The 25,636-nt window shown below is 30.1% G+C and overlaps 4 protein-coding genes across 4 annotated transcripts; 3 read left to right on the plus strand and 1 right to left on the minus strand.

Moving 5' to 3' along the window:
* The first annotated feature begins 1,611 nt into the window (after positions 1–1,611).
* LOC100819340 (alpha carbonic anhydrase 7) lies at positions 1,612–4,728 on the plus strand. The gene is made up of 7 exons (XM_006594104.4): positions 1,612–1,833; positions 1,933–2,150; positions 3,218–3,321; positions 3,739–3,853; positions 3,984–4,145; positions 4,236–4,289; positions 4,465–4,728. The coding sequence occupies exons 1-7, from the start codon at positions 1,719–1,721 to the stop codon at positions 4,543–4,545; spliced, it is 849 nt and encodes a 282-aa protein (XP_006594167.1). The 5' UTR covers positions 1,612–1,718; the 3' UTR covers positions 4,546–4,728.
* Positions 4,729–6,945: 2,217 nt separating this feature from the next.
* LOC100812398 (triosephosphate isomerase, chloroplastic) lies at positions 6,946–13,051 on the plus strand. The gene is made up of 9 exons (XM_003542509.5): positions 6,946–7,253; positions 7,563–7,589; positions 9,393–9,462; positions 9,842–9,965; positions 11,185–11,269; positions 11,378–11,510; positions 11,823–11,996; positions 12,548–12,630; positions 12,741–13,051. Exons 1-9 carry the CDS (start codon positions 7,089–7,091, stop codon positions 12,795–12,797), a joined length of 918 nt encoding a protein of 305 aa, XP_003542557.1. The 5' UTR covers positions 6,946–7,088; the 3' UTR covers positions 12,798–13,051.
* Positions 13,052–13,060: 9 nt separating this feature from the next.
* Positions 13,061–15,043, minus strand: LOC100820403 (aquaporin TIP1-9). Its single transcript, XM_003542523.5, has 2 exons — positions 14,555–15,043; positions 13,061–13,669 (listed from the first exon to the last, which is right to left on the minus strand). The coding sequence occupies exons 1-2, from the start codon at positions 14,927–14,929 to the stop codon at positions 13,292–13,294; spliced, it is 753 nt and encodes a 250-aa protein (XP_003542571.1). The 5' UTR covers positions 14,930–15,043; the 3' UTR covers positions 13,061–13,291.
* Positions 15,044–20,485: 5,442 nt separating this feature from the next.
* On the plus strand, positions 20,486–21,675 carry LOC100815595 (zinc finger protein ZAT5). Its single transcript, XM_003541383.5, has one exon. The coding sequence runs from the start codon at positions 20,641–20,643 to the stop codon at positions 21,505–21,507; it is 867 nt and encodes a 288-aa protein (XP_003541431.1). The 5' UTR covers positions 20,486–20,640; the 3' UTR covers positions 21,508–21,675.
* The last annotated feature ends 3,961 nt before the right edge of the window (positions 21,676–25,636 follow it).

The following is a 25,636-nucleotide window of genomic DNA, read 5'->3' on the forward strand; positions in this document are numbered from 1 at the left end:
TTTTTATTGATTTGTTATTTTTAATCTTATGTATAAGTAAAGTGTGGATTGTGGATGCAAATATGAATATACAGATATTCAATGGGTACGAGAATAAGATTTAAAATTACTATATTTAAGTGAACATGAAACTTAATATAAATACTATTTTTAAACGTGAATATAAAGATAAATATTATAAGATTTTATTCAGACTTACCCATTCTCATTCCAAATGATGACATGATAATTAAAAAATAAATAAAATATATTTTTTTACCTGAAAAATAAATATTTTTACTCCTATATTTTATAAATAAATAAATTAACTTTTGCGAGTTGCATACGAATAACCGCGTTAATATAAGAAAAAAAAAACGCGTAGTGTGTGGTGTGTCTCAACTCTCCACGCGTGCGACGCTCAAATATAAACAATCTTTTCTAGACAGTAGTGTTTCTAATTATTTATTTTTACAATTTCAACACACGTTCAAATTTCAAATTAATACCACCATCACCATTTTTTTTACTAGAAACCACCACTACTTTCAAAACAAATAAACAATAATAATACCACCACCTACTAAAGTTTCTTGGAATTTGGATCCTCTATGATTGGTTTTTCCTTCCACGCATTTACATAATCAACGAACCAGAATTATCGAATGAAATCGAACAACAACATGAAACAAAAAATAAAAAATGAAAATGGGACCACTCATACAAATTTAAAATTTAAGCCATGTGATCTATATCCAACAAAACTACGATGCACTAACTGTACAAACCCATGAAACATCGTAGTGTAGAGAATTACGCTTACTAAAGTTTCATCTACCTTCTACCTAACAATGTGAGCTAGATCCAAATAACTAGAATTGATCAAATTGATTTCACATGTCCCTGCCCTACTCATAATATTTCATTTCACGGAAAGGTTAATCCTCATAGAATAGACCAATTGATTTCATTTCTATATAATTCTTTTTAAGTATTAAAAATAAATAGAGCATAAATTCAATGTCTCTATTTAAGTTTGATTCGAATTCTTATCAACTAGACACGTCAAAGGACATCAATAAATGTTGAAATTTATTCTAATGTTCTTCGTAGTAACTAGAAACAAAAGGGAAATCGATGTATTAATGTAGGGTTACTTGTTAAATGCATTCCAAAAAAGAAGAAAACACGGAATTGAATTTAGCTACTCCATTTCTTACTAACTTTATACGTTTACTTATGTTTCACTTTTTTCCAAGACTAATCATATAAAATGGAAAACCAGTTCTTGTTGGACCGAGACTCTCGTTTCCTTGCAAGTACAAAACATTCGGAGTTCACATTTTAAATAGGATAATTTTTCTGATAAAAATTAATCATCGATCAAACTAATAGATATTTTTCATCAATATGATAGTAACTAAAGAATAATCAAATAGCTAATAAAAAATAGAAATATATTTTATTTTAAAACTGAAGGTCTTTTTCTTTTTTCTTTTGATAACAAAACTGGAAAAAAAAATCAGTTTTTTCTATAACAAAACTGAAATTCTATGACTAGGAAGTTTCGCTTTCCCTCACCAAACCTTAAAACATTTTTAATGCCTGGCAATGTATATATATAGTATGCCTAGCTAACGCCCTTCCATGTCTCAAAAGATATCCCTCCCTTTGATTGCATATATCTGAGAATCACCCTTTTATTGATTCAAACTTTGGAAATCTCAATCTTCACCCTTATGATTGAAATTAACATGAAGCATCAAGGCAAGCTTAGAGTGTTTCTTCCAAATATGATAATACTTGTAACCATCCTTCTCCATTCAACAACATGGATTAGTGCACAGGAAGTTGGTAAGTGGAACAAGTCTTTCAATTTCCTTCTTTTAATATATTCATGCTTTGTGACTTAATTTGATGTGCTAATGATATCAAATATATGTGGTTGTGTAGAGGATGAAAGTGAGTTTGATTACATAAAAGGGAGTGAGAAGGGTCCCTCACACTGGGGGGAACTGAAGAAGGAATGGGAAACATGTAAGAGTGGCAAAATGCAATCTCCAATTGATTTGTCAAGCCACAGAGTGAGAGTGGTGCCAAAGTTAGGGGAGCTTAAGAAGTACTATACGCCTCAGAATGCCACTATCAAGAACAGAGGCCATGATATTGAGGTAATCAATCAATCACTCATCACTTATATCTCAAAACCTCAAAGACATATATATATATATATATATATTCATGCAAGAACATATATGTTTTAATTTTATTGCGTTTAAAATAAAATAAAAAAGGAATAGAAAGAACTTTATTGTTACAGTTTTCTGGAGTGGGGATTCCCCAGCTTTTCATCTGAAAATGTTTGCTGAAAGCTGCTAATTCCTGAACCCACCTACAAATTCAATGAGTGTGGGAAGAGACATGATAGTGTCTTGAGTCCCAATTATGCACCATGATGGATCATAGATATTTCGTTCTACAGAAACATTAGTTTAACAATTTCAAACGGCTATAATTTTTCTTTCTTCTTACGTTTTGTTTACATAATTTTTCCCTTTTTTTATTACATTTCTCTATTTTTCTTCTATTTGTCTGCTTCTTCTATTTCTTTTATTTACCAAGTGAGCCTAATTGATTTAATTGAAGAGAGTATAGAGTAATTATAAATTTTTCTAGCTTCAAATCCTAAGGATTAAAAGAAAAATTTACAGTCTTCTTATTAATATTACAATTATTTTGTAAAAAAATATTAAAGATGCAAATTTAGTATAATATAAAAAAATACGTAATATACTTTTTTATTTAATAATTAGAAAGATAATATAAGGACTTTAGAATTATTATTTCACAAAAGTCTCGTACTTCTCGCAACCTGACGATGTTTTCTTATCTGTCTTGCACATGCCTTAAAAACATTTAGGCCAATTGACTCTCGTTTACATGATACTATAGTGCAACGGTAAAGAACAGTTTGCATAATGCAATTTATATACTCAATAATTCTTATTTATTTTTTAAGTTTTGTTGCTTTATAATAAGATGAAAGATTTTTTTTATGATTGAGTATATATGTATAAAATTATAGACAGCTCAACATATCTGGGCAATTAACTGCCATTCATATATTAGCTAGCTAGCACTTAAGATAAGAAATCCATGCTATTTAAATTTGGTTGGTCGCTTAAACTTTGATTAAAATCTAAAATCTCTTTATAATTTATGTAACGTATATATGCAGCTGAAATGGGAAGATGCAGGATCAATAAACATCAACGGCACCGAGTTTTTTCTTCATCAATGCCATTGGCATTCACCTTCAGAACATACCATCAATGGCAGGAGGTTTGTGTTGCTTCAAAATCATTGTCTTTAATTTATTGTTTTTATCTTTTATTAATAGTCTGAGTCCCATTTGTTTGTTATAGTGGCACTATATAAATGTTATTTTAACGTAAAGTATTTCATTAATATATCAATACAAGAATTCTTCTTGATGATGAATATCATTTTATGGATGAAAAGTATGCAAAATATTTTAAATATTTATGGTGTTGATCACGTGTTGTTCTTTATTTAAAATTAGAATTTCACCTTTGTAGTTAAAGTCAACTCTTATTATGTCAGTTATATTAAGGTGGAATTTCAATTCTGATTAAACACTTAATTAAAGTACCCTAGTACAACTAAATTTTTTTTCCTTTATTTTATTTGATAAAAAATATTAAAACTTTTCTTTTAAAAAACTGAAAATATTATTAGGTATGACTTGGAGCTCCACATGGTTCATGAAAGCAAAAACATAAAAGGAAAAACCAAATTTGCTGTTGTTGGACTTTTCTATAAGATTGGTCGGCCCGATCCTGTTCTGAAAAAGGTAACTTCATTTAATTTGTTTAATGATCCAAAGCGTAGGAATGAAAATTTACACACATGTATGATAGATGAGGAGCTTAATCAGTATAATTGTTTTCTGAATAATAAGTATATGCTTGAAATGGTTTCAGTTGTCAAAATTCATAAAAACCATGGTGTATGGAGAAGAAAAGAACATTGGGGTGTTTGATCCCTCAAAAATTAAGTTGGGTGGCAAGAAATACTACAGATACATGGGTTCCCTCACTGTCCCTCCTTGCACAGAAGGTGTCATTTGGACTATTAATAAAAAGGTACTATATATATATATATATATATTCTATGTCATGAATTATAGTGATTACCTTTTTAATATTGAACCTTCAAACTTGCATGTTCATCAGATAAGAACTGTGTCGAGGGCTCAAGTCAAGTTACTTAGAGAGGCTGTCCACGATGTAAGTATTGCACTTTGATTTACTGTACTAATAATGAAAATAAACATATATATATATATATACAAATTGAATTCAATAATGTTTAGCTATTTCTTTTTGAGGGGAAAAAATTAAGGATATATATCAACTTCAACCATTTCTAACTGTTAGCTATGTGTGATTCACTCTATGACAGCATGCAGAGAAGAATGCCAGACCTATACAACCCATAAATAGACGAGGGATACAACTCTATGCCCAAAAGCGGAAGGAATAATTAACCACATAATTTATTTTTGTCTACAATAATATTTATTTGTCTGTTAATATTAGTCGTCATTCCTATAGTTCTATCATGTTTTCTAACAACTTGCTTTGTCGCTATGATTTTGTATACTCATGCTGTCATGGTTGTAATCATATGTAATACTACAATAATTACATATTAATTTATTGGTTACTTGTTGTTCTCTTGCATTAGAGTTATAAGAAAGGACAATTTAAATAGTATTCTCAAACCACTTGTTAACATTTTCCTAAAATATCAATAAAATAGAAATTAGAAAAAGTAGTCTATACTTTGTTAAAAGAACTATTAAAACCAAACCGCGCACGTACAGCTGGAATATTAAACGCCTCTCTATAAAACAAACCAAATTAGTATTTATTTTTTACAGAAAAATAACGAACCAAATTATTTAAATAAAACCAAATCAAATTGTTTGTTAACTTTGTTCAAAATCATCAATTCAATAGCAGAACTGATAATTTTTTACTTTTGTTGACTATGTCTGAGTATATAGCATAGGGGTGTTTAAGGTTCCGATAACCCGCTATTCAAATTCAACCCAAATCAATTTGTTTATTTTGAGTTTTTTAGAATTCAGGTCAAATTAATCAAATTTGATTAGATGGAATAACTTGTTTTACTTTTTGAACCTGCGATCCGGCCCGACTCATTATTTAAATACAAAACATTATTTTTTTTAACATAGTCTATTAAATTATTAAATTAAATCATCCATGATTTTTTTTAACTGCTATTTTTATTTCTTTCATTATTTTATTTATATTTTATGATGCTAATATAATATTTTATTTTTATCAAAAATAAAAATATAATGGAAAATATATCACAAAAGAGCATGATAAGGGAAACGTGGCGGAACGTTCTTTTAGTTAGTTTTTTTTTCATTCTATTTTTGTTCCCAGAAACGTGCTGGAAAATGAGATTTTAGAACAAACACCGTTTTGAGTTGTAAGGGTGCCTTATGTAATGAGAATATAAAAATTAGGAAGTTTTTTTTATAAAAAAAGAAAGAAAGAGAGAAGGGATATCAATTGTAATATAACTAAAATATAGGAGAGTGTAATTTATTCAATTAAATTTTTGTTTCTGAGCCCTATAACATTTGTCACCACCTATCTATTGTGATCTTGCCTTTAACAATGCGTTATGTTTATGTAATATGACACTTTTGGTTTTATATTCCTATAAAATATTGTGATTTTATTTTTAGTTTTTAGAAACTATTTCTTAGTCCTTACTTTTATGTTTTTAATTATTTAGTGATTTTTATTTTCAATTACTATTGTCATGAGAGAAATTAAAGCAAGTGATGATAAATGTTACAAGAATAAAAAATATTTTTTTTACTAGGAACTAAAAACAAAAACTTTAATATTTGCAAGAATGTAAAAATATACTAAGCCTAATTAAATTTAATCCGAAGCAAAGAACTTTTGAGAAAAATCAAGAGGTAACTTGATTTAATTATCAAAAATGAAAACCTAATGATAAGAATATTTTGGTTGATACCACCTTTGAGCTTTTCTTTTCTTTGCTAAAAATGATGAATGGATTTCCAAAATTGTTTCTCAGATGATGTAACTACACCATCTAGGACACAATTTTATTTAAAAACCTAATTTTAAAATTAAATTTTGTTAAAAAAAAATTTTAAATTAACTTTGATTGAAAATTAATTTAAAAATAATTTTTAACAAAAATTTTTGATAAATAAGTAATTGAATCATTTATTGAAAATAACCAGTTTAATTTTGGAATTAATTATATTTTTTAATCTTTTTAAATAAAATTTAATTAGTTTTAAAATGATTTACTTTATTTGATTATATATATTTTTATTTAGTTTAATTTTTCTTTTGCACGATCTTGTAAGTTATATCCACACCAGTGTGAAGAAGGGCACATGCGTTTTAATTAATTAAGAGATTTAGTCTAAGATTTAGAGAAATTCTAGTGAAATTTTATCTAGTACATTCATTTAAATACATTTTTTTTTATTATTAGATAAAATTTATAAAAAGCTATAAAAGTATGCGTGTCTCACTCATACTTTATAGCAATTTTTAATAAATTTTAATCATAATGAAAAAAACATGTTAATAAAAGTGTGGTAAAAAACATGTTATTAATACACCTTTAATAACAATTATAAGGAAAATACTAATTTATTATTCTTTAATAATTTTTTTAATTTTTCATAAAAAATTATACTTTAAAAAATAAATGAATTTAATATAATTTTTTTCTCATAAATAATTTTAATGTAAGTGTTGTTTTTGTACAGATATTTTTTCTCTAAAAAAAAAAGATTGTATCCAATTAGACTTGAGGAACGTGACTTATTAAAGTCACAGTGGCGCGCACACACACACACTGTCTCCAACCAACCAAACCAAACCACTGAACCAGGATAATCTGTCTTCACTCTTCAATCCGAACTTAGATTGTTTTACTGTTAACACCATTCCTAGGTACCATCTGCACCACCCTTTCTCCTTCTTCTTCAATCAATGGCAGCAACCTCAACATCACTCTTCTTCTCCAATCTCCATTCTCTCAACCCTCAACCTTTCTCTTCCTCACTCTCCTTCTTCCGAAATGTCCATTCCACCCTCTCTTTCCCTTCCTCTTCTAAACCCTCCCGTGGCGTTGTTGCCATGGCTGGCTCTGGCAAGGTACAAAGCTTCCATTTTTTTTTTGGTTTCTGAATGAAGTTTATTATCATGCCCTTTTTAAAAAAATTACCACTTTCTATCATTGAATTATTCATTTCTTTGAGCAATGTGATTCTTCTTGATGGGTTGCGCTTACTAGTTCCTAATCAATTCCATTGTTGTTTTGCCGTGTATAATAACTCAATGTATTGTGATACGATTTTGTGTATGATAATCTAGCTGGCATTTATTTACTTCTGAGTTCTTGTTCGTGGTAATCGGTTTTTATTGTGTATATTGATATTTTCCTTCCTTTCTGTGTGGATGCAGTTCTTTGTTGGTGGCAATTGGAAGTGTGTAAGTGTCTTACCCGGAAATTCTTTTCCTTTTACACTCCCTTCTGTTTTTGATTGGTTGAAAGGGGTTGTTTGTTCATTATTAACATGTAATGTAATGCCTCGTGTAGCTGATTTAATATTTTAATTTACACATGAACTTCTTTCTCATGAGTGATCCATGTTTGAAGTTACATTGGTTATTGAGGGCCTATAACAATCCTTTTCCTTTACTTGGATTTGGGACTGACATCAAGGGCCTGTCACTATGAGACTGTGGATAGAGTTAAAAAGGGAATGATTTAAGGCCTTAGATGAGTGCATCATAACAAAAATGGTGGGGACTTTAATAAAAATGTCACACAAAATACAAGCTAAGTGGCTAGAATGGAGAAAGACATTGGGGGTTATTGGTGATCGCAAAGTACCTACTAAGCTCAAAGGAAAATGCTATTGTATTGTTCTATTACTAGCTGTACTTCATCATAATGAATTTTAGATTTTAAAGGGACAACAAGAGAAAAAAATGAGTAACAAAAATGAGTATGCTAAGATGAATGGGTGACCACACAAGAAAAGATGGGATATGGAATGATTGTATATAAAGAGATATTGGTGTGACACCTGTTAAGGAAAAACATAACAAAAAATTGATTAAGGTTATTTGGACATGTGCAAAGAAGGCAATTGAAGAAAATGACGAGGAGAGTAAATCACACAATTTTTAGCTCTGGGAAAAGGGTAGAGGGAGACCAAGAAAAACATTGAAATAAATTATTAGAAGAATCTCATAGTAAATAATATTTATAAGAATTTGGTTTTTAATTGAGTTCAATGGCATCATATGATTCATGTAATGGATGTCACCTAGTGAGATAAGGCTATTGTTGTAAAATTCTCTCATTTAGCAGCTCTTTAGTTATTTTTGAATTGTAAAGTCTGCATCTTAACTCTTGAGCATATATTTTAGCTGATAATCAATAGCCTTTGTAAACTTGTTTCCTTAAGTATTGAACAAATGTATTTTTCCTGATATTCCATCTGTCTCAATTCAACTCAACCCTCCACTATGTGAGCTCCACGTGGATTCAACTCAACCCTTAATTAAGCACTTATTCAATAAACTGATAAAATTAGAGCTTATTCATAAGCTTAGTTGTGAACCTTATTGAATAAAAACAGCTTATACGAATGTCATAAGCCATTTTGACTAGTTCAAATAAGCTCTTCCAAATTTCACATTCTAACTTCCTGTAGCAAAAGCACTGCAGAGTTTGCTTCAACCCTTTTTTCCAGCCATCTCTCCCTTCCCAAACCTGAAATTTTAGTGAAGCAACCTTTTCCCATTTCTTTGGAAGGAAGCTTTGGTAATGTCATAATCATAACTTGTTCTTGTTATCTGACTGGCAAACAACTCTTTTGCATTAGAGTATCATAATTCATTGCAGGCTTTCTGACTCTTGATATTTTTGTGAAACAGCTTCATGTAGAAGTTTTTTGGCTGTAAGATTTACCTCCACTGTTCAATGTTTAAGCTGTTTTCCTATCACTATTATTTTCTTTTGTGTGAAATAATTAAATTACTGTTATTTTTACCAGATTTCTGAGATTGGCACTCCCTTTTTGTTTGCTTTGTTTAATATTTGTTTTGTTTCATTTGCTCAATCACTTATAATTATATATGAACCATTTTATCCTTGTCTTCAGTCTATAGCTAATTCACTCAACCACTAGCCTATTGCATTACATAGAATATTATTTTCTCCTTCAATACACTGCCTCTTTCTCTACTTTTTTTAAAAAAAAAATTATTTCTTATCTCCAGAATGGGACCAAAGACTCCATCAGCAAGCTTGTCTCTGACTTGAACAGTGCAACATTGGAGCCTGATGTTGGTAAGATATATTCAATTTTCAATTTGATGCGTTTCCGGCAGAGTTGTAGTAAACAAAGAAAAACCTATTTTCTTATTTTGAACTCCTAAATCTGTAAATAAAAGAATATCAGTTACTGAGATTGAAAATGGCTTTTTCCCTGTGCTAATACATTGGGGGTTAACAAAATGTTGATGAAATATAAATATCTATTCCCAAATATTGTAATACTTTGGAATGCTGTCCAACATATGGGTGTAAGTGGAACCTTCCCATCATAATCAACATTTAGTATGTGATTTATACTAGAAACATATTCGTAATAACATTTGTTATTTGTCAGTTTATTTTGTCTTTTTATCCTGTTTTCTAATCCTTTTAATTTTTGTGAGAAGTACAGATGTTGTTGTTGCACCTCCCTTTGTGTACATCGATCAGGTGAAAAACTCAATTACAGATAGGATTGAAATTTCTGCCCAGAATTCTTGGGTGGGAAAAGGTGGGGCTTTCACGGGAGAAATCAGGTTAGCTTGCCTATTCCTGTTAAGTTTCACATGTTAATTGATCCTGGGTCTTCTGTTTTCTTTATAGAGAATGTTATGCCAGTTGGATGGTGATGACAGATATAACACTTTTGAATAGACTTTTTTTAACCAAAAATAAATAAAAACTGGAAAATGAAATTTTATGTAAAATGTTTATGTTCTCTTAAATCAAACTTGTCTTCAAAATCTGAACGCAGTTCTTTCAAAAATTGGTTTTTCTTTTTCTTGTTTTAGGTCATGAGCTATCTCTCTGAAAAGCTTAAGCAATTAGGTGAAGGCTCATGAATAGTTTTTGTATCCAATAATTATATTACATCAGGTCTTATAACAGAGACCAAAGTCACCATAAAATTTTCTTTGGATTAAATCCTTTTCTCTCCAGTTCAGTTTGAGCAAGAAGGTTTTCTTTATATGATTCACTTTGAATTTATTTGAGCTTACATAGTCCTTTACTCGTGATTGTTATATTAAGCCGAATAGTTTTGGGGAAGATATGCTCTTATACCATAATTTGTATTTTTTCTGATATAATTTCTGAAATTTTATCTGTCTTAGAAAGTGAATGTCACAAGTCATAGTACTTTCTCATCATGCACTGACTGCACTGAAGTTTCACTTTGAGTTTTTTAAAGACATAGGTGTAAGTGTAACATATCATCTGAAAGCCAGAAACCAATCTCTTAAGTTACACGTGCACTCCATGATCAACATCTCGCATTCCTTTTGAGTATTTCATTAAAACATTAGCATTATGAAATACTACATATTTTTGTGCACGTTATATATTACCTTCAGTGCATTATGAACTTATATTTCCCTAGGTCCTAAGTGCACCTAAGTGTTTTGCCTAGGTCTTAAGTGCACCTAAGTGTTTTAGTAGGCATGTATTAGTGTGATATATTAATTTTGAGATTTTGCATGCATAATTTCTCTTGAAATTGGAGTTAGATTCTTCCCCTGCATGGGTTCTGTACTATTTTCATCTTTTCTTTGGGTATTACTTATAGCCCTGCAAGTGGTTCATTTCAAGCTTAACATTCTTCTATTTCCTCTAAATGTTTCTATGGTGGACGTTACTTGTTCACTTTTTCTTTTTTACGGTTTTGAATGTGATGTTCAAGCCAATTATGTTGTTACCTTCTTGTGGTTCTTTGAACAAGTTCACTTGTTTACACTTACTTCCACCTGACTCTTTAAGTGTGGAGCAACTAAAAGACCTTGGCTGCAAGTGGGTTATTCTTGGACATTCTGAGCGAAGACATGTAATTGGAGAAAATGATGAGGTGAAAATTTTGGAGATAATTTCTATAGTAGTTTTCCTATGGACCAGTATTATTTGTAAAAGATGAAAATGTATAATAATTATAATAACCAAAGATTGCAAACTCCAGTTTATAGGAAAGAAAACTGCCTATGCTTTGAGTGAGGGTCTTGGTGTGATAGCATGTATTGGGGAACTTCTACAAGAAAGAGAAGCTGGTCAAACTTTCGACATTTGTTTCCAGCAATTGAAGGCTTTTGCAGGTGAAAGTTTGTTTTTATTTATAACATCAATTTTTATGCATTGCCAATATAATTTTTTTTTTACACTATTAACCAATCAAAAATCATGATAAGTATGACTTTTAAGGTAATTATTATAAAAGTCAACAACTTATCATACATGAAAATTATGATTGAATGATAGTATAAAAACCATTTACATTATTAGTACATAGATTATACACTATTTATAATTCATTAGAAAGTCATCTTCTTTTTAGGTGGAGAAAAGAATAGGAGCAAGAGGGGATAGCAGATTGTTTCCATAACATCCTTTATGTCCATTATGTGCAGATGCAGTGCCAAGTTGGGATAATATAGTTATTGCATATGAGCCTGTATGGGCAATTGGAACTGGCAAAGTGGCCACACCCGAGCAAGCCCAGGAAGTCCATGCAGCTGTTCGTGACTGGCTTAAGAAGAATGTCTCAGCTAAAGTTGCATCTAAAACACGAATTATTTATGGAGGTACATTAACTCTTGTAACTATGCATGCTGCACTTGTTAGTGTCAGAAATTTTCAGACTCAGTTTAATCAGATAAAGTGGTGTATTATTGGGGATGAGAGAACAACTTTTGCAATCTCCCTTGGTCTTATGCAAAAAGCCAGCTGCTATTGTGCTTCAGACTTCAGATTATATGCTGTTTTACTAGTATACTTGCATTTTTCTAGGTACAGGTCAAGTGAATTTATGAAAGATGAAATTGATTTAGAAAGGAATTTAAGATTAACCTAAGGAAAAAATGTATTGTTGATTTGTTACAATTTGTGAGCTGCTTGTAATTTCTTGATTGCACTACATGATATGCTTGGCGACCGTAATCTTATCCATGCACAAACCTCTTATTGGTATTGGACTAATAGATTGACCCCGACATTGTCAGATGCAAAAAATTCTGTTTAAGTTTGGCATTTTTTACCATCTCAGAATTGGTTCTTATTTGAATGTAATTTTTTTTTTCAGAATACAGTGCAGCAGCATTCTAGAATACTAACATCAAAGTAATCTGTCTTTCAGGATCTGTAAATGCAAGCAACAGTGCTGAGCTTGCAAAGCAAGAAGATATTGATGGATTTCTTGTTGGTGGTGCTTCATTAAAGGTACACACACGGTTTATTCAAAGTTTCTTTGACCAGATGTGTTTCATTCCTAGAGTTTGTAAATGAACTCGAATGATTGTTTATTAATGTGTTGATTTTTTGCTGTACAGGGTCCTGAGTTTGCTACCATTATCAATTCAGTCACTTCCAAGAAAGTTGCGGCTTAATTACTTATTATGTTTTTTTAGGAGCGCATTAAAAATATGGCAATGACATGGGTGTATTATGAGTTTTATTTTTATCACTTCTATAGTCCTATGGCTATGATGCATGCGTTTAGTTTGGTACTTTAGCTTGAAGAAATAATCGTTTATTTTTGTCAGCACCTTAAGAGAATAACTTTTTGCAAAATAAATGATTATTTCTCAAAATTCAAGTGTTTCTAAACATGTAAGGTATGAGAAACATATTCCTTTTCTCATGAGCCATGTTTTCTTGGTTTCTTGGAACAATTGCATAAACAAAAATGTGATAAAGGCGACAAATGTTCCTGAATTGTTGAATACATCACATCAATATTAACAAACATTACATGCAATGTAAGAATGTTCATGATCACCACTGATTTATCACAAGAAACACAAACCATGCATACACAACAAAGATATCAATGTATCATCTCTGGACCAAAGAGCTTCCATCTTTCCTTTCCATTTCTTTTTTAATAATAACTTCTGCGAAACCTCTGACGGCTATGGCTAACAAAGATGAGCTCATACATAAACCCAGCAAGCCCACCGCCAACGAGAGGCCCAACCCAATAAACCCAATGATTTTTCCAACTCCAGCCCACCACTGCAGGCCCAAATGATGCAGCCGGGTTCATGGATGCCCCATCAAAAGGCCCACCCACCAAAACATTCGCTCCAACGATGAAACCAATCACAATTGGCGCCATCACTCCCAAACTACCCCTCCTGCTCCTCGGGTCAACGGTGGTCGCGTACACCGTGTACACCAACCCGAATGTCATCACCATCTCCAACACCACCGCGTTCCCCACTCCCACGCCACTCGAAAGTTTGAAAACCGGTACATCCTAAATAATAGAAGGAGTTTGCTCCTTAGAACTTGAGAATCAAAGTATAAGTGTGTTTGAACTAGTATAGACACATTAATGCAACATATCAATATTTTTCTTTATCTTCTTTGTAACTTCTCTAATGGTAGTCTTATTACTTGTTGTAGCTTCTAGTATTAAGGGTCGTTCGGATTTTCAGTAGAACCGCATAAGGGTCTCAAAAATACTTTTTGAGAGTAAAATGAGTTTATGGTCATGTTTAATTACTCTTTAAAAAGTATGTTTGAGAGTAAAAGAATTTTCTTGAAATTCAGTTTAGAAACTTACATTTGACCCAAACTTAAGTTTATATACTTGTACCCAAACATACTCTACTTTCTATAAAAAAAATTGATTTTGCAAAAGTTAAAGAATTGGTTTGTTTAAGTTTTAAAAAATAATTTTTAAAAAAGTGCTTATATATAAATGGCTTTTTAAGAATAAGATATAGTTTACTTATTTAAAAAAGTAAAAAAATTACTTATTTTAAGTAAAAACTTAGACATAAAAAATCATAAAACTGTTTATTTTATTTAAAAAAAACACTTATTTTAAAAAAAAATAAACTAGACCAAAATTGATTCTAAAATACTATAATTTTTTAATGTTTTTACAATGAAAAATGTTATAATTAAAATTTAATATAATATTTTAGAACATTTCAAAAACTTACAACTCAATTAATTCTGAAATTAGAATAAACTCTTTTTACCAAAATCAAACATGTGAAATTTGCTTAAAATCACATTAATTGTATGAGTTCATATATGGTAAGTTGTTCACATTTTTACAATAACCAGTGGTCCCAACGGATGATTTATGATTGAACAATAATTTTAAGGTATGAGTGCATTACTGTGGTACCTGTCCGCCGGTGATGAATTTGAGGAGCAAGCAAGCGATGACGGAGCCAAGAATCTGCGCGATCCAGAAGAGCACGCAGCGGAGCAAGGTGAGGTTGCCGCCGACGAAGGCGCCGAACGTAACAGCAGGGTTGACGTGGCCGCCTGAGATGTTAGTGCTTACAGAGACGGCGACGAATAGGGCGAAGGCGTGTGCGACGGCGGCGACGACGAGGGCGGAGGGCTTGTCGACGGTGAGCTTGTTGACGGCCACGGAGGAGCCGGAGCCGGCGAAGACGAAGATGAGTGTGGAGATGAATTCGGAGAGAGCGGCTCGCCATGTGTCGCGGTGGCTGGCCTCTTGGGCTCTGCGCACGATGGCGCTGCGGTACGCCATTGTCCGTGCGATCGAGATCAGACGGTGATGGGTGCGCGTGTGAGTCTAGTTTAATGGTTCAGACCAAGAAGAACTAATGGTGCGGTAGCTTAAGTCAATGCTGAGTTTTCTTTTTTTTTAAGGATTTTGTCATTTTGAAGATAATAGAACACATCTGGGCTTTTTTGTTGGACCTCAAGAAGAAGTGAAAAGAAAAAAAAATAAAACTAACTTTTTTTTATGTTTTAGAATTTTAGACTGGGAAAAATTAAAAAAAAGAAGTGAAAGGGAAAAATAATTCTTAAATAAAATTTCTAAATTATGGAATTCGCTATACTTTTATATATATATATATATATATATATATATATATATATATATATATATATATATATATATATATATTTAGCTATTATTTTTGTGGGTAACCAAGCAGAGAAAGGACCAATTGGCAATATCTACTTCCAATTTCCGTACTTTCCCTTTCATTTCTTTTTCACTCCAATCATATAAACATTCCACCATCAAGACTTGTGTTTATTTTTTATAATTCCATTGACATTCCCAATTTTATCGCACATTACATATTGCATTGCACTTAGATTCGTAATTTATGTATGTGAATGTGATGCAACAAGTGGAAGATTTGCTTTAGAACTTCAAGAATGTCTGTACCTTGCGAGTCAAGATGAAGAAGAACGAAGCAATAAATATTGTCCGTTTTGAAATTCAGTACAAGGCCTAGGTTAAGAACTTAGATACTCAAATCTCTTATAGTTAATTCTGGGAGTTACATTCAACTAATTTGTATAAGTTCAGTTAATTGTCTCAGTTGAATTCGGTTGATTGGTATGAATTCTGCTAATGCTGAATAATCCTTGTGTTGTTCACTATTCCTAAAATCTAGCTTATTTAAAAGCATTTCTCGTTTATCTTATGAAATTTAAGAACTTTAGTTACGTTTAATTAGTACCTAGTTGAACCAATTTGCATGTATTTACACATCATTTAATTCATTAATTTACTTATGAATTAATTTTAATATATTAATTTATTGTTTATTTATTTTTGTTTAATTTTCTACTGAAAGTTTAATCATTAGCCAGGTTTTATAATTAATTAAGTATTGTCACTATATATACTATTTTAGAACATTTCTTATGGTAAAATGACGACTAAAAAATTGTGGTTTAATCGTTTAGACAACTATTATACAATTATTGGCTATGCTATTTGTCTACATCACAAAATACGTTGTCTAAAATATATGTCCATACTTCTATATATAACCGTGGCTTAAACATATAACATGTATAAAATTACTTAAAAAACCATGGCCTTAAGGTTTAGACAACGGTTATAGAGCCATAGTTTAAACACAACAATTGTAGATTATAGTATTTGTCCACATTTAAAAAACGGTGGTCATAAAATAAAGACAACATCTAAAAAAGTGTGATCTTTTTTATTGTTTGAGGCTGTGAAAAGATTATGATTTTTTTCACATATGAACACAATTTTTTTTGTGATCTAAAGCCAAAAATGTTGTAGTGAACCCACATAAATTTAAAATTTTTAATAAATTTCAGTTAATAATAGAAAAAATATAAAATTGAGTTTGTTAACATTTCTCACTGAATTGAATTGTAAGCCTAAGAGACATATTGAGTCAGGACTTATTTTAATCCTTAATTACACATATCAAAATCAAAAGAGGTCATCTTTGATCCACAATAAAGTAAAAGCAATCTAATCAAAAGAATTAATTAAAATAACAGTAACCCGATCATCTATACAATGAATTGTCATGTGCATTGGCATATTTATATAGAGTTCAGAGTGTGCAAATGCACTTTCTGAATTTGATTTGTTACATTTAAATGTCTTAAATTTTTATTTTTTTTAATCCCTTCTGGTTCATTTATATTTGAACCCACTATTCTCCTATTTTTTACTCTCCAATAACACTAGTTGCACGTAATCCAGGATCCTAGATCCGCTGTTGGATGTTTCATGTGTGAATTGTTAATTATCTTGTATGTAGATAACATGTCATATAGGCATGAACATTAACTTTAACAATAAAAATTAAAATTAATAGTAGAATTAAAATAACAAACAAATTACACTTTTAAAGATTTAAATGATATTTTAGTACTTTAAGAGAGACCTAAGTGATAGTAGATTTAATTTTTGATACCGAAATAGCAGTTCACCCAGGTAAACAAATTACATACACTTAGTATTAATTCCTATCATATCTCTCTTTCACTTTATTTTCCACTTGAACTTTCTTAATTATTTCCTATTTCTCCTCTGTAGTGGGTCATTGATAGATATTACAGAAATATATTACGCTATTAATTAATAGCTAGAACATGGCGATCCAACAGAAGGCAGTATGTAGCGATGTGAATATGTAAGGCGGTATATAAGAATGAGAGTTTTTATGTTCCACCTAATAGTTTGAGAGATTTTGATGTTTTTTAACCAATCAAATTATATGTTATTTTTTTATTAATTATTTTTTTAAAAAAATTAATTCTTCTTATTATTTTTAAAACTTTGAAATTGTATTTTATTAAATTAGAAAATATAATTAAAGATAACTTTAAAGTATAAACCCTAAAATCTTTTTAGTTATTTTTAACACTTTTTATAAAAAAAAATCTTTTGGGTTTTAGGGTATAAAATTGATTATTATTGTTTTTAAGCATATGTTTTATAAAAGTGTTGAAAGTAATTAAAAAAAATTAGGATTCTGACTTCTAAAGTTATCTTTAATAATATTTTTTAATTTAAAAAAATTTCAATTTTAAAATTTTAAAAATAATAATTGAGGAGTAATTTGAGAAAACAAAAAAATAAAATAAATGATATGTAATTTTATTATCGATGGCACAATACGAACTCTCATATAAGAATACGTTTTCCGGAGGTTTCCTTCACTTTTCAATCGGCTAGGTTGGCATACTTTTCCAATAGTACATAGTACAATGAGAATATGACCCATGAACGTTTAATATTATTGAATTATCCAAATATGACCTTTTTATCATGAGCTGCTTAAACCTTTGAAAAATAGTATAGGGAAGTGTAGATGCAATTTATATCTCATATTATTAATAATGTTTTGGAATACATCTAATTCAATCAGTATGTCCAGCATATATTCCTACAATTATGGAAATAAATTACAGATAGATGCCTGTTTTAACTTTAATAATTCCAGCTGAGAAAGTATAGCTAGGGATGTTGTTTTCTCGATCTTGGAAAAAAAAATAAAGCCTCTGAAGAAATTAAAGTGGGTAGAAATAATAAAATTATTCAAAGTATTTTACATATCCCAATTTCTGAAAAGCAAAAGTTTAAGATAATGAATAATTTTAAAATTAATTAAGGCAAATTATCAATTTGAGTTACAAGTTGATAATAAAATATGGTACATAGATATAATTCGTGAGCTGAACCTCAATTGGTGCTAATCATTGATCTCTTGCTCTAAAGGCTCAAATAACCGATAGTGGTACCTGCAGCATGTGAAGTGGAATATCATACACTACTGTAGTGGAATACATGTTATATACGAATTCTCACCATCAAACTCGCCTCGTGTCTTGTCTACGCTTAAGCAAGATTGTCAGATAATGTTCCCCCAATAAAAAAAATAAACAACTAAAATTATCATATAATAATTCATATATTTTCTTAGATACAAGAAGGTGGTGAGTTAGTGTTGTAGACTTATAGGCATTCTTGCATTAATTAAACACTTTTTTTTATATTAAATCCAAAATAATTGAGAATTGTTCTTATTAAGATTATTTAGCAGTGAACAAGATGCTTTGCTTTAAGCCACTAACTGCAGCTAACCAATACCTGATGCTGTTACGTGCCCCTGACAACCCCTCCATTCCATAAGAATTCCTTACGCTAAGAATCTCTCTTACCCTCTTATATCCATATACTCTATACCTTACACCACCAATTGATAACCCCTACGTCATAGCCACCGTCCATGCATGTATACTACTTCACCATACTCCACTATCTTTTTCTTTTCATTTTTTTTTTCATTAACATCGCTTCCTTTCTAAAGAAAACAAATCTTGTTGCATATGATGTTGTATTAGGCCTTTTAACACAGCACTAAAGCTTCTTATAATTATGTATTATTCATATATTAAATAAAAAGTTAGATAATACATTAAGGAGTGATTAGCACAACATGCATTTTCATACATAAATTCTCATCTCACAATGATCATTTTAGAAATTTAATTAACAAAGTTTTTGAAGATATCTCTCTGTGACTCTACTAAAAGTTAAGGACTAAGACTAACCTCTTCAAATAGATATTTTTTTCATACAAAAATTTGGATATTGAACCGGACCATCAATTTAAGTAACAAATTGTTACTAAAAATTGGTCTGTTTAATAAAGTAGTTATTAATTCCGGATTCAAACTAATTTAGGAGAAGAAAAACAAGTAGTTGACTATATATAGAACAAGTATTTAAAGTTTCCTTGGTGTGAAAGCGCCACTACACACAAGTAGTTCACATTTTAACGTAAAAAAAATAACAATGATAATGAGGGTGTACATTAATTGATGGTAGTAGTTAGGACTCAAGACAGAGTCACGCTCTGTATATAATATACAGTGCTTTTTACCCGACACCAAATGATTGGGAAAGACTATGAAATTTGAATCACATAATAAGGGCCATGCATATATGCGGCGTGATTGTTGGATATTATTGTCCATTGAAGTAGTGCCAAATGTGCAAAATAAGTGGTTGGGGTCAACTGCACATGAGTTCCCCTTCTTAGCAAGTGCCTATATTGCTACTATTAATCATCAAGTCATGGCTGCTACAAGCTAAAATATTAATTATTAGTACAAGATAATCTCGCATCACAAGTCATAAGGATCGTGTCCAACCCATAATATATTTGACATATGTTTAGTTTGTTAACTAATTATTGATTCAATTGGGTTCTAATTTAGTTAAACTAAAAGTTATACATGTAACCATCAAACATATGATCCGGATCAATTGTTTTTGGATTATTTTAGTTTAATAAAAGATTTTAGATCCAAGTTTTAAATATATAATTATATTAAATACTTAAAAGAAAAATTCTATCATTCATAATAATTTTATCTGATTCAAATAAGATTACATTTAATAGAAAATATATAATTTAAACAAAAAAAAATTATACATGTACAACTAGAAACTAAGGAAACTATAACTAGATAAGCTACTACATATTAAGAAAGAACAAAACACTAACAAGAAAAGGAAATAATTAAAAAAGGAAGATAAAGAAAAAAGTGAGGTGAAAGTTGCAAATTCTGTGCGGTTCCAGGCTTGCAAACCAATCCTCCAGAAAGGAATCGTTGAGAAAAAGTAATGGGTTTCCTTCAAAGCCAACCGAATCTTGCTCCTTTCCTCACCTCCTCATACTTCACATTGCATCTCTCTCTCTCTATACACTTCACACCCTTCTAATACATTATTATATATCCCTATATATATAATTTTTTCAAGGTTAGAGAACGCAAGTCTGGCAAAGCCAAAACGCGGTTGTATACTGTTCAATTCACGGGGTGTTTTTCTTTTGCCTCTATTACTTGAAACCTTTTCTCTCTCACACCAACCACCAATATATTAACCCCTCCACTCTCTTTCATTCTTCACACAACATCAAAAGCAACAACAACATGCAAGTCCAAGAGGAATTACTTGTGGCTTCCAAGGATCACACCCACCAAATGATGATGATCAAGGGCAAGCGAACCAAGCGTCAAAGGGCACCATCCCCTCTTAGTCTAGCCATGCCTTATAATAATTCAACCTCAAGTAGCACCAACAATTCCATTGATAGTGCCACAACCTCACCCTCTCCCACCAACACAATTGAATTGAGAGAAGACGAAGACATGGCGAATTGTCTTATTCTTCTCGCTCAAGGCAGACACCACGTGGCAGCACCAACGTCGTATCACAACAATGACAACAACGATAACCACAAGTCAACAAGCCTATACCTTTACCAGTGCAAGACTTGCAACAGATATTTCCCTTCATTCCAAGCACTTGGAGGACATAGAGCCAGTCACAAGAAGCCTAAGCAAAACGGCACCTTTTCATCAGAAGCAGTTACTACTTTTGTTGAAGAGAATAATGATCGTTATGACCCCACCACAAGTACCACCCTCTCCTTGAAAATACCAAATGGGGTTAATAATAATATGTGTAGCACAACAACAACAACAACAAAGGCTAAGGTTCACGAGTGTTCTATCTGTGGTGCTGAATTCTCATCAGGGCAAGCTTTGGGGGGCCACATGAGGCGCCACAGAACTCTTGTGAATGCTTCTTTAGCAACTTCTATGAGTGGTGGAAATGTTGTTGGTGTTGGTGGTAACAATGAATTTCAAGAAGCCAAGAAACCCTTGAAGTTGGACTTGAATCTTCCAGCACTACCAGAGGATGATCATAGAGAATCCAAGTTTTCGTTTCAGCAAAGAGAAAAAAACGTTATTGTCTTCTCTAAGCAGTCTTCTTTGGTGGATTGTCATTACTGAAGTTGGAGTCTGTGTTTCTCTATAAGTTAACCTCATCCCCAAGAACCAATTTGTATTCAGTGTTAATTATTTACCTTACTTTTATTTTTATAATTTTTTTCGTTTCAACTTGTATATGGTGATTCTTTCCATTCATTCTGTGGCATTCAATGAAATTGAATTCGATCATTTATTGGCTTATACTTAAATAGATTCACAATTTCGTGAATATTTAGTTTTTTTTTTCAAGGCTGTTTATTGTCTTAATTTTTAGAAATTTGTTTTTCTTTTGTTCTGATCTGATTGGCTATCAATATGCATGTGATCAGGAAAAAAAAAGCAATAATAACCTTCAATATGTATAGAAAAAAAAAAGGGAATTGAGCATGAAAGGAGGAAAAATAGTAAATATGATGTATCATGTACATAAAAGTAGAAGAGATAGAAATGAGTACAAAATTAGTGTATCAGAAAAATCAGGATTATTTAGGATGTATTTAGTCTAGAGGATAGAAATAAAAAAAAATTGAATCAAAGTAAAATATAAGAGACATAAATCTCATGAAATAAAATATATTTTTTTATATATTATTTCTTTCTTTCCTATCAAACGTTGCTTGATCAGAAGTCGAGATCGAGAAGTGTAAGAGAACAAACAAAAGGAGGCTTGATAGGAGTTGCCACCAACAAAACAAAATCACAGGCCGAAATCTATCAATTAGTTTCTCTGTGCCTCCTCTTTCGTGTGCAAGAAAGTTTAGTTTTATGAAACTGACGACAAGAAAAAAAAATTAGTTTCTCTAAAATAAGGAGAAATATAAGTGAAAAAGTGAGTGAAGACTTGGTTAGCATTGACTTGAATTAAAATATTTTATAAAAGGATAAAACTTGAGATTTTAAAAACAATACGGTAAAGGTTAACATAAATTATTAAAATAGAAGTTCCTTTAAAAAAATTATTAAAATAGAAGTTTAATCTGATTAGCAAGCAAATTAATAATTACCAAAGTCATAGTTAATTTACAGACCATGATGCAATTTTTCGCGTTACCACTGCGTAATCTGTTGATTCGGTCATAAGTCAAACATGCCAAACCCAGACTATACGTTTTTCTGCGGTATTCTTCTTAATTAACTGTGTTTAAAATTTTCTCTCCTCAATCATTGTTTCAGCTAAAAAGTACAACACTGTTTTTGACTTGATTAGTTAAATAATATTATTATTTACAAATTATTTGTAACATTTTATCATTGGATGAACCATAAAGATAAGGAAACTTTCAGATTTAAGTATTATTAATGAAATAATGTAAAATAATGTGATTAAATTTCTTTTATTAAAAATATTAATTTTTTAAAAAAATTAATCATTATGTAAATAATATTATTATTTACAAATTATTTGTAACAACATTTTATCATTGGATAAACCAAATACAAAGATAAGGAAACTCTCATATTTAAGTATTATTAATGAAAAAAATGTAATTAATTTTTTTTATTAAAAATATCATTTTTTTAAGAAAGATTAATCATTATGTAAATATATAACAACAATTGTTTAGGTTGACAAATGATAAAAAAGGTAAGGTATCTCAGATTACCGATCCAAAAGCTAAATAATTTAGCCACTACTTATTCTTTCTCTTTTTCAAGTTTCAACGTGTTCCATGAACCTAATAGTTAAGTCTTTCTTTTTTTTTCGTTTGAGAGGCAAGAGAGACGTAGATGATGTTATATTTTTAATCCTGTTCGGTAATATTTTGCTAATTATTTGGATTATCGGTGGAATCATGGTGGAAAATGAAAAGCATTATTCTCACATATGCATGTGACTATATTTACGACAAGAAAATTAAGATTCATTCACGAGATATGCTCCAATGTATAGCTCATTAAAAAGAAAGGGACATACTAGCAATATTTTTTTAACAATTTTTTTATAGGGTGAGTTTTATGTGGGCGGAATTAAATATATAATTTTGGACATATTCTTTATTTAACGAGAGTCAGATAAAATTCATTCAACGATAAAAAGTTTGTTAAAGAATTTAATGTGAATGAAGTTACAAATTGATCCTTCGATGATAATTCATGTCAGTTAGTTTTTTTATATAAAAAAGATGGATATTATTTACAGTTTGTTTAAACTTATCTTATAACATAAGTATTTAAGAGAGTGTATAACAATAATTTACTCTATATTCATAAGTTGTTTTCAGCTCATTTCAATAAACTTTCTACAATATTTTGTGAAAATAATTTACACTCTATGAAAAAATTTCAACTATATTATTTATCTCTTTGATTTTAAAAATGACTTATACATAAGTATTTATATGATAAACATTTATTTAGGCCCTATCTAGGTTGGTTTTAAAATTTTCCAATTTTTTTTTAAAAAAATAAAACTAGTTTTTAGTTTGTACTTTCGGTTGTTATTTTTCTAGTTTTAAAAACTTTTTGTGAATCTTACAATTTGTTTTTTTTTTTTTAAAAAAGTTCACTTGAAAGATATGAAAGAATCTAGAGTGAGAGTATAACATAATATAAAAGAAAAGTTTAAGTTTTTATCGAGTTTTGTGAGCTAAGCCCAAATTGGTCAATATCGGATTAGGCTAAAAAAAATTACATTTGATTTATGTCCCACATTTAAAGCTTTAAGTCTTATAGATTATATTTAACTAGTTACAAGCTTGATGTGAGTCATGGGTTGAGTTAAGAAAAAAAAATCAAATTCAAGGTCTAAATCCTATGGAAGTCTAATCTATATGATTTTTTTTTTTGGGCTAAGCTCAAATAGAGCCATGATCAAATTCAACTAAAAAGGCCTAGATTTAACTTCATGCTTTAAAATTTAAAAATCAATTCTTGTGTTTCATTGGACAGGTTTGAATATCAATTTGGTGTAGACTTGATGTTGGACAAAAAAGGAATTTTCTTCTTGCACCAGATATTTTTTTTTTTTACATCCAACATATTTTTTATAATTTTAATCTGTAACTTTCATGTTATTAGTACGACGTTCTAACCAACTGAACTAATAGGTCAATTATATTATAAAATAATTAATATCGTATATATAATACTAAAATTTCTAATATATATTTAATACATATATAAGTTTAAATAGTAAATTTTGTAACAATTAATTTTGATCTAATAATATTTTTTTACATATATAAATTTTAAATAAAAATCATAGGTTTAATAAAAAATTATATATGTAAAAAAATAATTGTTATAAAATTTATTATGTAAAGTATGTGTATTAAATATACATTAGAAATTTTAGTGTTGTATATAACGACATTAATTATTTTATAACATAATTGACTTATTAGCTCAATTGGATAGAGTGTTGTGCTAATAACGCGAAAGTTAGAGGTTCAATTCCATACAAATTATGAGTTCATAATGGTCTTATGAATTGTCAACTTGTATATATTATATGTAAGAGTATTTTTGGTTTTTTTTCTCTCAAACAAACACAATCAATTTAGGCTTCTAAAATGAGGTACAAGTCCAATAAAACTCAATTTGCATAAACATTTTGCAAGTTAACCCTAGATTGAGCTTAAAGACTCCAAATTTAATTTGTACTTAAAATTTTAAAGTTCAAGCCCATATTTCATGAAGAGAGTTTGAGTCTGTTAGTTGTGGTCTTGATGCAAGTTGTAAGCTATAGTAGGTCAAGTAAAAAAAAAAAAAGCTAAGTTCAATTCAAGCTACTTAATTAAGGACTAATTCTGATTTTATATAGGATTTTGCAAGTAAAACTCATACCAAGATCAAGACCAAATTGGTCTAAAAATGCCCAAATTTAGTTCATGCTCAAAAGGCAAAGAATATCCAATAAGAAAAGAAGATTGGACAAAAGGCAAAGAATTAAAGATGGATAAAAACATAAAAAAATATACAGTAATTTCTAAAACTTAAAATTATAATAGAAAACATTTTTTTTCTGTCTTTCTGTTTTCAGAAGTGAGATAAAATGGTTTTGGAATTTATTTGGAAAGCATTTTAACCTGTTTTACTCAAACAAGTTTGTTTCAAATTTAAGTTTGAAAAAAAAAACAAAATAAAACTTACAATTACCCTAAATTAGAACTTAATAGTTAAGTTTATTTACCCAAACACACTTAACAAT

This window comes from Glycine max, chromosome 13 (assembly GCF_000004515.6).
Source record: "Glycine max cultivar Williams 82 chromosome 13, Glycine_max_v4.0, whole genome shotgun sequence".
NCBI classification, from domain to species: domain Eukaryota; kingdom Viridiplantae; phylum Streptophyta; class Magnoliopsida; order Fabales; family Fabaceae; genus Glycine; species Glycine max.